The 15220-nt window shown below is 46.6% G+C and overlaps 1 protein-coding gene across 2 annotated transcripts in view; it reads left to right on the forward strand.

The window, feature by feature from the left end:
• Positions 1 to 15220, forward strand: part of TTC31 (tetratricopeptide repeat domain 31) — a 103855-nt gene that overhangs the window by 60683 nt on the left and 27952 nt on the right. For both annotated transcript variants that reach the window (XM_068105827.2, XM_068105828.2), the window contains one exon: positions 14073 to 14160. In XM_068105827.2, coding sequence (XP_067961928.2) covers positions 14073 to 14160 — 88 coding nt within the window. The remainder of the gene's footprint in view (positions 1 to 14072; positions 14161 to 15220) is intronic.

Raw genomic sequence — 15220 nt, forward strand, 5'->3', positions numbered from 1 at the left:
AAAAGGGATTGATGCTACGGACGTAGGATGATCGGTGGCAGTAGGGCCTATTTCCCTGGCTCCTACTCAACGCAGAATTAACACTGGAAAGGAACTAAGCTCACAAATACTAAGACATAACTATACTATTGCGAGGCTACATGTTGCTTGTGTGACTAACGATGGGGGACAGACTAACCTTTATTAAACTCACTTGACAGACTCAAAACTGCAACACTGCCCCCCTCCCTCGTCAGACTCTTCCCCGAGTCGAACCTACAAAACTGGAACGACAGGTTTTGAGAAAGAGTTGGGACTAACTTTTAATTACATGTGACACTTAGATGTGGTTCCCCCTAACATTTATTCTAACCTGTGTATGCGACAGTTTTAAAACACTAAATATGTCCCACCTACTGCGTTGAGTAGCTAACTACAGAATCACGCCCACAATTAACCGAATTGCGGAATTATTTTCAAACTGAACATAAAGCCGTTGGGCAGCATTTTATATACAATTTGTGTCCATCAAAGCTGTCTGGCTTGATCAAGAAAGAGAACATGGGTCCATCCTTCTGAAAGACCCCAAATCGTGTTGTGAACTCTGACTCAAGCTCGCTCATGTATTTGCATATTTCAGCGGTGCTGATGCTGTGCTGCGATTACAGCTCCCTTACGTGTCTGAAGTAGCGGAAAGTGGAAGTAGCAACATCACTTGAAAAGATTGCTCGCTTGCCGAAAAAAGCCGTCCATGTGTCGAACATGTCCAAAACAGTTTGCCCTGCACCTTGCAGTCGGAGATTGAGCTTGTTGAGGTGTCCCGTAATATCCGTGAGAAACATAAGTTTCACAACCCACTTCTTGTCCTCGAGTTCTGGGTAGTTTTGGCCCTTTTCAGCCAGGAAGGCCTTGATGGCATCAAAGCAGCTGACAAACCGCTCCAAAACTTTTCCGCAGCTTAGCCACCTAACCGCTGAGTGGAGAGGGATATCTTTGTATGTGCAGTCCATTTCCTCGAGCAGGGACTGGAACTGTCAGTGTGTCAGAGCAGATCGCTTAACTATGAAGTTAATAACCTTTACTACCGTAGTCATAACCTCATTAAGACCTGAATTTGACATCTTTGCACAGAAGTTTTCTTGGTGTATTATGCAGTGGAGTTTCATGATGGGGTGACTGACTTTTCCTCAATTAATCTGACAGCTCCCCTGTGTTTCCCGACCATGGCGAGAGCACCATCTGTTGTCACTGCAAAAATCTTCCTGATGTCAATCCCTCGCTCCTCAAAATGTTCCATAAACACCTTGGCTATGTCCTCACCTTTTGTTGTGTCAGACATTGGCTTTAAGCAGCAGAGTTCCTCTCTTACAGTCGAATCACAGTATCTTGCCATGACTGCCAAACGTGGTATGTCATTCACGTCCACGCTCTCGTCAAGTGCAATGCTAAATACCACAGCATCTTTTAACCCAGCTATTTGCTGCGCACTGACATTTTCTGCCATTTCTTCGATGCGTCGCTCAATACTTCTAGCTGACATGGTAATATCTTTTATTCTCGATTTGATTGTCTCTTTGTTTGGTAAGCCTTCAAACAGAACCTCTGAGCTACAGAGAAAAGCCTCCTTAATATATTCGCCATCAGTGAATGGCTTTCTACGTTTCACAATGCAATGAGCAATGCGATAACTTGCTTCAGTCACATGGTTTTTAGCAGTGGCAAAGATTTTGAGGGTGTTGGCTTGCTTCCCATACCTGGACATTGCACGTTTGATGGATTCTGCCTTATCTGCCTGATCTTTGAAAGTTTTCTCGTGCTTTGTCTAAAAATGGCGCTTAACACTCCACGTTCGACAAACAACATTTTCAAAACATAAAGTACACACAGCATGGTCCTTCTGAAAAACAAAACCCCACTCTTCTGTCCATGAGGGCTGGAATGCCCTAACCTTTACTTTAGCTTTCTTAGCTAGCGGGGATGCCATCATCCACCGAACCTGAACCGATTCACTGCAATTCCTGTGGGAAATGTGAGCGGGCGGCCGTACTGTCAAACTAAATAATACAGGCCGCGCAACAGCCAATGGCTGTTCAAGAGGTGATTTGGCATGCAGCTGAGAGGGCACTGCTTTCGCCAGTGTGCCAATGATTACGCTGCCGCGTGCCAATGATGGCACGTGTGCCTAAGGTTGCCGACCCCGGCTCCAGATAATGCCAATTCCCTTCTCGATCGTTTTTACGGCACACTTCGTTTATAAGCACGAAGGCAGTTTCAGCAGGGCAAAGATGACCGTCTCCACAGGAAGCTTCCCCCAAGGACATGTCTCATACCCAAAGCATCTCACAAGCAACCTTGAGGGTCACTTCCCAGGATGTCAGAGTTTTTGTACAAAGGGAGGAAAACAGAGTTATTTTCATGGTCAGATAAGCAGGAAAAAGAAACACCAGTTTGTGGTCAGAAAAGCAAATGAAAGAGAAAAATCACAGGGCATGAGATATGCATTCTCAGCCTGTCCGCAGTCTAATAAGAAAAGGTTTAATAAAGTAACCATTAGTTCCCACATTCCCTTCTCCTGTTCGAATATTAATTAATTAATTTTCTTAATATCAAAGAACAACTTTTGTAGAATTTTATTTAACTTTACAATCTGCAAGAAGACTGGTTTGACGAAATTGTGCCCTGCTGGAGGGCGCGTCACCTCCCTCGCAGGACTGGCTCCCTCCGCCTCCTGTAGCCGCAACCTTGCTGATTCTCCAGTTAATCGAGGTTTATGTTTATGAGGGATTGGATGTCGTTCCTCTGGAGTAAATAGGAGATCGTTAAGCTCTTGCAACATTCGTTCATGCTTGGCATAAAAAGCGTGATAGTCAAAAGATAAAAGATAAAAGATAAATGCCACTAGTGTCGGGATCATCCGTCTCCTTGGAATCCAGGGCAACGGGTAGATCAGGCAGTTCCTCGTACTCGTTCATCTCCAGCTGGGCCATTTGTGCTGAGGAGCTAGAAAATAATCTCTCCATTCACATCCGAAGGAGATGCTTTGTTATAAACACAACTAAAATTAATCCCACAATTATGGTGAGACCCCACAAAACCCAGGACAATATGGTATATCCAAAAACTACTCATCCATCCTGATCCCACATCGCCCTTCTCGTCCGAAGTTTTGAGTTTTGTATATCATCCAGTATCAAGATTTCCGGTACTACTGAGCCCAAATAGCAGACTCCCTTCCAGTTATCAGATAAATAGGGGTAAGCTTTATCGCCGAAGGCAAACATTGTTCGATGTGGGGAAACCATATGATTTGAAAGACATCTCATGCCCTCTGAATCTCCCCCCTTGGGGACAGTGGAAAAATAGTTAGGCAGTTAAGAGGAAGCATCGTTCATTTTTTCAGGAAAGCACCAAATTTGGCACAGATGTAGTAAGGACCTATACAATTGTTTTCCTGAGGGGCATCCAAAAATTCAGAACCCCAGGTGGCCGCCATATTGAATTTCAACATGACCGCCCTCTGTGACCTATTTCCCTCAATAACTTCTATACTATGAGCGATAACACCACAGTTCCAGTGTCTTACCCCATGTTTTCATGGTCTCTGAATCCAATGGGATCAATTGCATAAAGATTGGCATCCATCATCTTTAATTTCAAGATGGCCACCATGGTGTTTCCATTTTCCTTGAATCTCTCATGGTATTTTAGGTAAAATTTCAATTCCAAGTGATACACATTGTTTTATTGGTCTCTGATAACCATGAAATGGTATTAATTAATCAAAGTTACATGGGCTAAGACACTGGAACTCCCCTCAGGAAAACAATTGTATAGGTCCATACTACATCTAGCACCAAATGTAATGTTTCGATACTATAGTATGCCATGTAAGACATGTCTGCCACAGCGTTTGATTGCCATTATTTAATTAGGTCATCCCATACTTTGAAGGTCAACTGCGAGACACCAGCCGTGTAGACATTGTGTGGGACACCTATCATACAGACAGCCTAATCATCCAGACGATTGTGACACAGACTAAGTTTGTCCCAATGACATGAAAGAAACTGTTTGTAGTGTAAACGCACTTCAAATAACAAGATTATAATGTATGAGCATTACCTAGAATGGTGTTCACAAGTACAATGGCTTATTAGACAATTTGAATATTTTTGTACATTATTGAAACAGACATAAGAAAACTTATTTATTTCTTTTCTGATGATTGTTTTATCTGCTTATGTTCTTTTAAATGTGTAACTTTATACCAATGCTTGGGAATATGTGAATGATAAAACACATTGGAGACATATTCATTGGTTTTCCAAAAATATTGTCTAGAAGTCATAATATATGATATATACAGTCATTTTATATGGGGGCGGGTTTGTTTACAGGCAATGACTAAATTTTTCGGAAATCGAAGAAACAATGCTTGCATAAAAAGGGTTAATATAAAGTTAATTGTTGAAGTTTTGTGAATGCTAGGTTATTAAAATCATCCACAATGTGTTATCGCTCATAGTATAGAAGTTATTGAGGGAAATAGGTCACAGAGGGCGGTCATGTTGAAATTCAATATGGCGGCCACCAGGGGTTCTGAATTTTTGGGCGCCCCTCAGGAAAACAATTGTATAGGTCCATACTACATCTGGGCCAAATTTTGTGCTTTCCTGAAAAAATGAACGATACGCCCTATTTTTCGGTCTTAACTGCCTAAGTAAAAGTAATAGTTGTTAGGGTGGTGGTATTATCCTGTAAGCCCACCCAAACTGTCATTGCTCCTTTTGAGGTTTTGGCTTTCTCCCAGGTATAACAAAATCACATTCAGAAACGCCCACTTCTGTTCTTCCTATTCCTTGTAGGCAGATAATGCCTTTGTTCCCTCCCTCACCCCCCCCCCCCCCCCCCAAACTGGTATTGGCCGTGTCGCCCTGTCCTGTATCGTGGGAATATACCCAAATTTACGAGCGCATTCGGCATTATTGTCCACCCCTGTTCTTTCTAACATAGTTCGGATACAGGTGTTCCCCAAAGGATTTGAGCACAAATCATTGTGACAATGGAATTACCTTCATCCTAATACCCATGGAGGTGCTTTCTGCAACTCTACAACACTGCTGTGACCCCTAAATTCTTTATAACCCGCCTGGCAGAGCCAGCCCAAACCACGGGAATTCTAACTATTCTCACATTGAATGCCAACACAGGTAAGAGAGTATATTTACCACACATGAGACAACCACAGGTAGGTCATGGGACAGATCTCCGTGTACAGCTTCCCCTGGGACTTTATGTTCTGTGTGTGTGTGTGTGTGTGTGTGTGTGTGTGTGTGTGTGTGTGTGTGTGTGTGTGTGTGTGTGTGTGTGTGTGTGTGTGTGTGTGTGTGTGTGTGTGTGTGTGTGTGTGTGTGTGTGTGTGTGTGTGTGTGTGTGTAGGCCTATATGTATGTAGGCCTATATGTATGTAGGCCTATATGTATGTAGGCCTATATGTATATGCGCGTTCCTTTTACATCACAACCAATGGCATGGTCCTTCCGCCTGCCGCTTCGCCTTGACCAGCGCGCAACGAACATGTCACACGGTCAATAGGACACGACTTGGGTGCCTCTAAAATTCTGCTGACAAAGGAACTTTAGATGTCCAACTGAACAAGATGTGTCCCATCCCCCGTGTGAAGCTATCCAACGCAATGACGTCATCACTTTCACCTCCATTGCACTTTAACCTTTATTCAACCTATTATTACGTACCTTTATTGCTATTATGTTGAAACTAACAAGTTGAAACTATTATGTTGAAAAATTCCGAACCACGCAAACTAAACGACGTATTTCGGAGCTTCCACTCCTCATTTTATATTCAACCCCCCTCCCTCATATGGCTTGCCAAATCCTCCACATCGATGTGGCCAAATCCCGACGTGTAGAGGTCTGAGCACATATTCACTCAGGCTTCTGACATCTGACGCATATTTGACACCCCGGATCGATTGTTCACCAAAATGCAAGATGCAGTGAAACACAGCTTGACTTTTCATTTCCACCTTGATTACAAAATCTTAAAAGTCCAAAATGTTTCAGAATGCCTCAATTTAACTCACAATGATCTTTCTTTACAGCAGTTGATTGATGACACTTCTTCTCAACCTTATCCTGACTCATTCTCTTGTTCAAGCATGATGTGAACAAATTAATCAATAGGAACTACCGAACTCGACATGAGCAACATTATGTTGTTGTTTCCCCCACATCAATCCTATTCTGCTGTGACTCCCCTGCGTCATCTCCATCCACCTGTTAATACAGCACCTGTTACAACACATGTTGTAACAATACAATACAACAATACAACACCTGTTAATCAGCCATTGTGCTGCTTACATAGGCCAAACACTTCACACTGTACAACACTGGATCCAATATGCGAATTAATGCAGTTTATGAAGACACCTTCATGCACAAGTACAAACCAATGACCACAAAATACAAAGAAAACACTATCGAACAACATTCACACAACCTCTTTTTGCTTCCAATTCAAGAACAACAAATTTCAACATTAATTTTCTTTTTCTCTCAAAAATTTCATTTCATTCATTCATTTTCCACCAAAACTCATGTTCATAGGGGCTATCGTTTGGGGGCTCGGATCCATGCCTTGGTCTGTCTTTTTCCAGGCCATGAGCTGGGCATATAATCCTGCATAAGGGTCCGTTCCATGTTGCGCCTGAGGATCAGAGTTAGCTACGCTCCTCTCCTCGGGCTTTTGGTCGTTGTCCTTCTCTTGTGTCGCTACCATTTGTTTCTGTAGCACAGTTATCTGTTTCTTTGTTGTGTTGGGTCCGTTCTTTAGACTTGCGTATTTAGATTCCCTAACCCGTCTGACACACTCCTCCATCCATTGACTGAAGGCCTCCCAATCATCACCTTTGTACTTTTTTCTTAGCATCCCTTGTTTTTAAAGCTTTCCTCAGATTTTCTAACTAATCTAATCTCTGAAACGTTCCCTCAACGGGGAATGCGGACTTCTGTCCAACGGTTATTCCAACCTACTGATGTACAAATTGTACGGATTCCTCCCCTGCAGTTTTCAATATGTACTCCACCGAAGTACCTGCGAATGGGCGATCGGTCTTACCCGGTCACCCATTTTGATTTCCCATTCTTACACCTTATTTCCCTCTTGGTGAGGTCACTACTCGGGGTACTCCCTGTAGTCCTTAGTCACTGAATTCTTTCTCCCAAGGTCCCACCTTGTAATACCAGAGGTCCCACCTCTTTTCCTCAAAATTTGTCCTGTCTCACATAAACGGCTTGACTACTTTTTACCAAGTTAACAATTCTGGTTTGGACTCGCTCAAAGCTATGGAGGAAAGGGTCCGATTTTACCTGGAGATGACAGCACTTTGCTCCTAGGAGAGATATAAAAGGTGTCTCACCTTGTTCCCTAAGTTGAGGTGGGTACCCTGAGTCAATTGCTGTCATCTCCAGGAGTCGTCAGTCCTTCCAGCCACGGCTTGGTGGTCCCAGGTTTCAGCACCAAATGTCGGATGTCCGATGTAGACACTAAAGACACCATACTGAAGATACAAGCTGTTTAATATGGAATTCACACATATACGGGAAAGGGAAGGCTTCAGATAATGCTGATTCCCTTCTCAATCGTTTTTACTGTGCACTTGGTTTATAAGCATAAAGGCAGTTTCAGCGGAGCAAAGATAACCATCTCCACAGGAAGCTTCCCTGAAGGACATCTCAACCCAAAGCATCTCACAACCAATCTTGAGGGTCACTTCCCAGGATGTCGGAGTTTTTGTACAAAGGGAGGAAAACGCAGAGTTATTTTCATGGTCAGATAAGCAGGAAAAAGAAACACAGACCAGTTTGTGGTCAGAAAAGCAAATGAAAGAGAAAAATCACAGGGCATGAGATATGCATTATCAGCCTGTCCGCAGTTCAATAAGAAAAGGTTTAATAAAGTTCCCACAATGCTCTGAAGGGGAGTACTCAGTTTTCACTCCGGTTTCTTGCTTTCTTGTTTTCTTGTTTGTTTGTCCGGGCGATATCTCAGCCATACTTTGACCTCGGAAGCTGAAATTCCGGCACAATAGTGAGCAAGTGCTTTGGCAAAAGTGGTATTTTTTTGTTTTTTGATTAATAAATTAATTGATTCGCTACTTAATTATTATATCGATTAATTAAGTACTTATTTATTTCCTTTCTCTTCTGGGCATTATCTCAGGCACCTTTTGAGCTCGGCAGCTGATATTTGGATACGACAATGACCGAGTGATTTGGCTGTAAAGGCTATTTTTGATTTATTGATTAATTAATTAATAGATTAATTATTTAATTGTTTGATTAATGAGTTAATTATTTTAAAGTTACAGATTCGGATGAAACGGTGGTGGTTTAGGTATTCCATTTGCCAGTTGATTAATTATTTAATAATTTTTTGATTTTTTTTTTTTTTTTTTTTTTTTTTTTTCATTATTAATCATTTATTTATTTTCTTTCTCTTCTGGGCAATGTCTCAGGCACCTTTTGAGCTAGGAAGCTGATATTTGGGCATGACAATGACCAAGTGATATGGCTGTAAAGGATATTTTTGATTTATTGATTAATCAATTCATTATTTAATTTTTTATGATTAATGACTTATTTAATTTTCAAAAGGTTACAGCTTCGGATGAAGCACTGGTGATTTCGGTATGCTATTTGTTGTGAAAATCAACCAAATCCACAACTCGTCCCATAGATAGGTTTAATTTCAATTAGATCGTGACATCATCCTGTAAAATACACCATGCAATATATATGTCAGGATCAAGGCATCATATGAGAAAGATTGGATATATCAGTCAATGCAAGCAAGCCTAGAATATAAGTGGGTACGTACCATTCAATTATACATGTCATTGTATAAAGTCGCAGGAGTGGCCTCGAGTCGCGGACGTCCCGAGGTCTTATAGACACCGCCCAGTGGTTTAAGTGAGCATCACACCTGGGTTCAACTTTGATACATTTTCACCACATTCTCCCCGCCGTTAGAACTATGCTGCCACTAGGCAGGAAGCGTGCGCGCGTCAGCATTAATGGGTAGAGGAAGTCATTATATCATTATTGGGGTGTCAAAGAAATATTCCTATTGATTCTTGTCTTTGCGCCATTGTGTTATGTTTCGCACACTGTCAAAGCGTCTTCAGGGCTTCCTGGAAAGCGCTATACGAAACAAATCCATTATCAGTAGTACAGGTCAGTCTGTCCATCAGTAGCGGTCAGTGTGGCGAATTACCCTGCCAGCACAGGTTTGGAAACTACCGGGTACGACGTCCCCAAACCCGGAGTCCCCTGCTTCGGAGTAGCCGCTGGAGGCAGGTGTCGGAGGGGCACCTCAGTGCCCTCACCGCTTCAGGCAGTGGTGTATCAGGCGAAGGGAGGGACGGCAGATGTTCTCTAGGTGCACTCATAGCCTGGTTAGCAAACATGTCCGATACTGGCAGACGATGAGCCTGTGGGTCACAATAGTCTAGTCTCACAGGCCTATGTGCTGGATAAGGTGTACCTTTTCGATATGCAACTCATTACATAAGGTGTACCTTGCATGTAAGGTGTACCACCTTGTCGAAGAGCGAATGTCCATTCGTCGCAATGCAACGCATTTCAGGCAGATGTGTCGATGTGGAAGATGTGTAAATCAGTAAGCCATGTCTATTCGTCGCAAGGCAACACATTACAGGAAGATGTGTCGATGTGGAAGATGTGTAAATCAGTAAGCCTCTTTACAGTAAGCTGTAACAGTAAGTAAGATTACATGACAGGAGGCCATGACAGTGTAAGTCAATTACAGTAAGTCTGTACCGGCCTAGGAGTTGTAACAGTAAGTAAGATTACATGACAGGAGGCCATTACTGTAAGTCCATTACAGTAAGTCTGTACCTGCCTTGGCTCCCAAGGGTACATGGTCGATCCACGTTAGATCCATGTCATGGAATTGCCGAGGGAGAGAGCCGACAAGAGCCATAACGAGAGTTACTCGATACCCCGGAGTCCCCCGTTTTGAAATCACGAGACTCGAGCGCCCTCTGACGGCAGCGCGTACGAATTACAAGCTCCGGCAAATAGTTGTACAAGCAAAACGTTTGCCACGAGTGCCCTCCGAAGGCTGCCCGAACGACCGGCATGGCAGATTACGACGACGCACAAAACGACCGAAATGCGCCTTCCCAGCGAAGCGCACAGAATCTCCCGACCTGCAGCACAGCGCGCAGAGGATCGGAGAAGATCGGCTATACCGGCTACCGGCTACCGAGAGAACGTCCCGGATGGATTGTCCATCCATGGCCCGTTCGGCTATACCGCCGGCTATACCGGCTACCGAGAGAACGTCCCGGATGGATTGTCCATCCATGGCCCGTTCGGCTATACCACCGGCTACCGGCTACCGAGAGAACGTTCCGGATGGATTGTCCATCCATGGCCCGTTCGGCTATAGCACCGGCTACCGGCTACCGAGAGAACGTCCCGGATGGATTGTCCATCCATGGCCCGTTCGGCTATACCGGCTACCGAGAGACGTCCCGGATGGATTGTATCCATGGCCCACCCTAGTGGCTACGCGGCGATACCGGCTATACCGGCTACCGTCCCGGAGGGATTGTCCCGGATGGATCGAGAACGTCGAGACGAGAACGTCGAGATCGAGAAATGGAAAACGTCCCGGAGGGATCGGCCATCCATGATGGTCCATCCATGGCCCGTCCTATCGACATACCGAGAGGATATACCGAGAGGATGGCCCGGATGGATGGAGCGACATACCGAGAGGATGGCCCGGATGGATGGATCGACATACCGAGAGGATGGCCCGGATGGATGGACCATCATCTCACCCCCTCACTCAGCCATTCCCCCCCCCCCCCCCCCGTGAAGTGTGAGTTAGCTATCGCGCACCGCGCACCGAAGTCGAGCGACCTTCACAGTCTGGGTCAGAGGGAACGCAATCAGGCAGCGGCCGGGCGAGGCGTCTCGCAGTCTCGAAATGTGTGGAGGCGAGCCAAGAGACCCGTCCTAGAAGCAACAAGCCCAGAGTCAAGGGCGATCCGGCGGGCCGGTGCCCACGTGGCTTGCTCAGGAGACGAGGGAGTCGGGCGCAACGCTCAATGTTACCGTGTCGTGGGGGTCACCGTGCACCCCCAAATGACCCGTGCCTTATCGATTAACGGCGTAAGTCCTCGATGTTGGCTAGTCGCCCTCGAAGGCCGCCACGTTATGACACGCACTTTCGGGCAGGGGCGGTCAGATTGAGTATTTCTGCTATCTGTAGAGGTACCCAGGTAGACGAACTCAGGTAGACGTACTCTGATGACGCAAGCGCGGGAAGCAGTTAATGGCGCTGTAGAGCAAACGCGTGATTTAGTCGATGACGTCATCAATTGGTTCGGGCGCGTGCGGGCGGGTTTGACGGCGAGTTCCAGCTGAGCGGTATCCCCAGACGGAGTAAAGTAGCACACCGAAATCTATAGTCTCGCGTCCATTGGGCACCAGCATTCGAGCGGGCTCAAGATTGGTGTACGGAATACGAACCCGGCCGACGAGTGAAATGTATTATCTAGGGCGCACCGCGTACGAGGAAACCGAAAGTTGAGCTCGGCCCGTTGATCCAGTGCGGCTTCGCCGAGTCGAGAGGGCGAGCACGCCGAGTCGAGAGGGCGAGCACGCCGAGTCGAGTGGGCAAGCATGCTTGGCAGCGATAAACTGCACGACCTGAAGTAGCGTCTCGTTTGTTTAGCTGTCGGGTCAAAGGATCGAATACATATTACGCCCTGGAGTAGCGTCTCGTTTGTTAGCTTTCGGGTCAAAGGATCGAATACATATCACGACCTGAAGTAGCGTCTCGTTTGTTTAGCTTTTGGGCCGTGTTTTGTCCGGAGTTTTAGACATAGTTAGTCATATAGAATACACATGGTATACGATCATCTATCATAAGCATAAGCCCGAGTGTCGTGAAAGGCTATGAAGGTCCCGCTCGACGTCCTTAGAAACTCATCCGTGCTGCGGCGAGTCCTCGAATGGTGCCAAGCGAGCCTCCATTGAGGCGATTCCGGGCAGCGGAGTTTGCCGGCCTCGTTGAGTAGCCACGTGTAGGTGGGATTTCGACGAGCCGCGATCAGAATCGCCGGCCTCGCAGAGTGGTGCCCGCGAAGGGCGCAGTGCGCGATTTGCGCGTAGGAGGTGATTCCACCGAGCAGCGATTGGTCGGGTTGTGCCCGCGATGGGGCAGCACGCGATTCGCGCGTAGGAGGTGATTCCACCGAGCAGCGATTGGTCGGGTTGTGCCCGCGATGGGGCAGCGCGCGATTCGCGCGTAGGAGGTGATTCCGACGTGCAGCGATTGGAATCGCCGGCCTCGCAGAGTGGTGCCCGCGATGGGGCAGCGCGCGATTTGCGCGTAGGAGGTGATTCCACCGAGCAGCGATTGGTCGGGTTGTGCCCGCGATGGGGCAGCACGCGATTCGCGCGTAGGAGGTGATTCCACCGAGCAGCGATTGGTCGGGTTGTGCCCGCGATGGGGCAGCGCGCGATTCGCGCGTAGGAGGTGATTCCGACGTGCAGCGATTGGAATCGCCGGCCTCGCAGAGTGGTGCCCGCGTTGGGCGCAGCGTGGCTTCGCGTAGGAGGAGGTGATTCCGAGCATCGGATTCGTAGGCCTCACGGAGTAGTGCACGCGACGGGTGCAGCGCGCGCGATTCGCGCGGGGAGGTGCTTCCGAGCAGCGATCGGTCAGGCATGGAGTAGTGCACGCGACGGGTGCAGCGTGCGGCGTCGCGTAGGAGGAGGTGATTCCGAGCAGCGGAATCGTAGGCCTCACAGAGTAGTGCACGCGATGGGTGCCGCGCGCACGATTCGCGCGTGGAGGTGCTTCCGAGCGCGGCATGACAGTCAAGGGTGTCGTGAACACTCGCGTGGACATCTCATCTCGGGCCGAGGCACGCAAATCAGTTGGTCGGGTAGACCGTCGGCTCCAAGCGGGTCCGTCGTTCCGACGGAGTTTCGGCCGCAGAACGTTGCCCAGTAGCATCGTTCTCCAGGCGTCTTGCCGGAGTCCGTCATGCCTGCTCCGGCGTTCGGGCCTCAGGAGAGCAGTTCGCGTTTTGACGACGCGGTCCCGCAAAAGGCTTGCGAGGTCCCCGTCGCATCCGGTCCTTTCGAGACAGACCGGCAGCGAGAGTAGTCGGAGCTCCGTAGCTGGAGCTAGCTCGTCGGGTCCTCTGCCGGTCATTCTTCTCCGAGGTGGGCCTCGCAGGAGCGCGGAGAATGTCAGGAAGGCTCGTCTGTGATCCGCGTTCATCCGGCCATCGCCAGACTCGTGTCCCGCCATTCCCGAAGATCATAATTGAAATTAAGTGTTGTGAAAATCAACCAAATCCACAACTCGTCCCATAGATAGGTTTAATTTAAATTAGATCGTGACATCATCCTGTAAAATACACCATGCAATATATATGTCAGGATCAAGGCATCATATGAGAAAGATTGGATATATCAGTCAATGCAAGCAAGCCTAGAATATAAGTGGGTACGTACCATTCAATTATACATGTCATTGTATAAAGTCGCAGGAGTGGCCTCGAGTCGCGGACGTCCCGAGGTCTTATAGACACCGCCCAGTGGTTTAAGTGAGCATCACACCTGGGTTCAACTTTGATACATTTTCACCACACTATTAGCCAATTGATTAAGAAAATATTTTATGATCATTGTTTATTGATTTTAAATATGCATTTATTGATTACTCAATTATTGTACACCTCTCCCTCCCAATACAGTCTCTTTGAGCTGCACGGCAGTATCGCCGGGTGCCAAAGACACCCCAGCAATGCCGCGCTGGAGGGTATTTATTTATTTGGCATGGGGACGGTGTACTTTGAATGTATCGGTACTTGTATATTCCCTATATTTGCCCTGATATGATAAATGCTCATAGTAAGAATTACTTAGTGTGTGTCTGTCTGTCTGGTTGGTTGTTTTAATACTCCACTGGCTTGTGGTTGTAACAAATGGAAGGCATGTTCTGTGCTGTTTCAGGAACTTGGTTTTTCGAAAGAGAAGTGTGTGGCTGCTTTACGCATATACGAAACGATAGAAACAACGCTTGAGGCTCTTTTATCCGAAGGTGAGTGGCTTTTTACCTCCGCCACCAAAGGTGGATGGAGGTTATGTTTTCACCCCTGTCTGTCTGTTTGTTTGTCAGTTTGTGAACAAAATATCTCAAAGTTGTGAATGGATTTGGACGAAATTTGGCAGAGATGTAGTGTATGTGACATGGACGAAATGATTAGATTTTGGTGAGGATACAGATTCGGATCCGGCTACTGGAATTTTTTAAACGATTCTTCACCATTGGGAGATAGGGCCAAAAACGATACATAGCAGGATATCTCAAACAGTTGTGGACGAAACTTGGTGGACCGGTTGGGTGTCTGACAAGGACGATTAGATTCGATTTTGGTGAAGATCTGAATATGGATTCGGATATGAGAATTATTACATTTTCTAAGTGATTCTTCACCATTGGGAGATCGGGCCAAAAACGATCCACAGCCATCTATCTCAAAAAGTTATGGATAGATTTGTATGAAACTTGTTGGACAGGTTGTGTGTGTGACGAGGAAGAATCAATCCAATTTTGGTGAAGGTCTGGATCTGGATCCAGCTAGTATAATTTTTTTAAGTGATTCTTCACCATTGAAAGGTTGAAATTGAAAATTGAAAATTGAAAGAAGAAATTCTTCACCTGCGTTTGCCGCTGCGTTTGCCGCTTTGCCTCCTCGACCTTGGCCTCGTACTCGTCCCTTCGCTCCTGCCTGGCATGGCTCTGAAGTACTCCGCCGCAAGGCTTCTTCTGCTCAATACCCGCTCCACCCCATCATGCATCTCTGCCATCAAATCAAATGGACTCCTCCGACGACCCAGGTACATTCACCGTGGCTCCGGTCGCAAGTTTGTTTATTTGCAATCAGGTCACTCCATCCCCGTCCTCTGGTCGGCTCAGCGCACTCTCACTCTTCGTCCCAGCGCACCTGGTCACAGCAACCCACACGATCGCACCTCTTGCCTACGAACCCTGGCTAAATCACCTGAATTCATCCCTGCTGTTCAAAACAACATCAAGCTCACCCTGTTCAACACCCGGTCCCTCAACAATAAATGCCTCATCCTGAACGAATACATCC

The sequence above is a fragment of the Myxine glutinosa genome, chromosome 2, assembly GCF_964187855.1.
Source record: "Myxine glutinosa chromosome 2, kmMyxGlut1.1, whole genome shotgun sequence".
In the NCBI taxonomy this organism is placed as follows: domain Eukaryota; kingdom Metazoa; phylum Chordata; class Myxini; order Myxiniformes; family Myxinidae; genus Myxine; species Myxine glutinosa.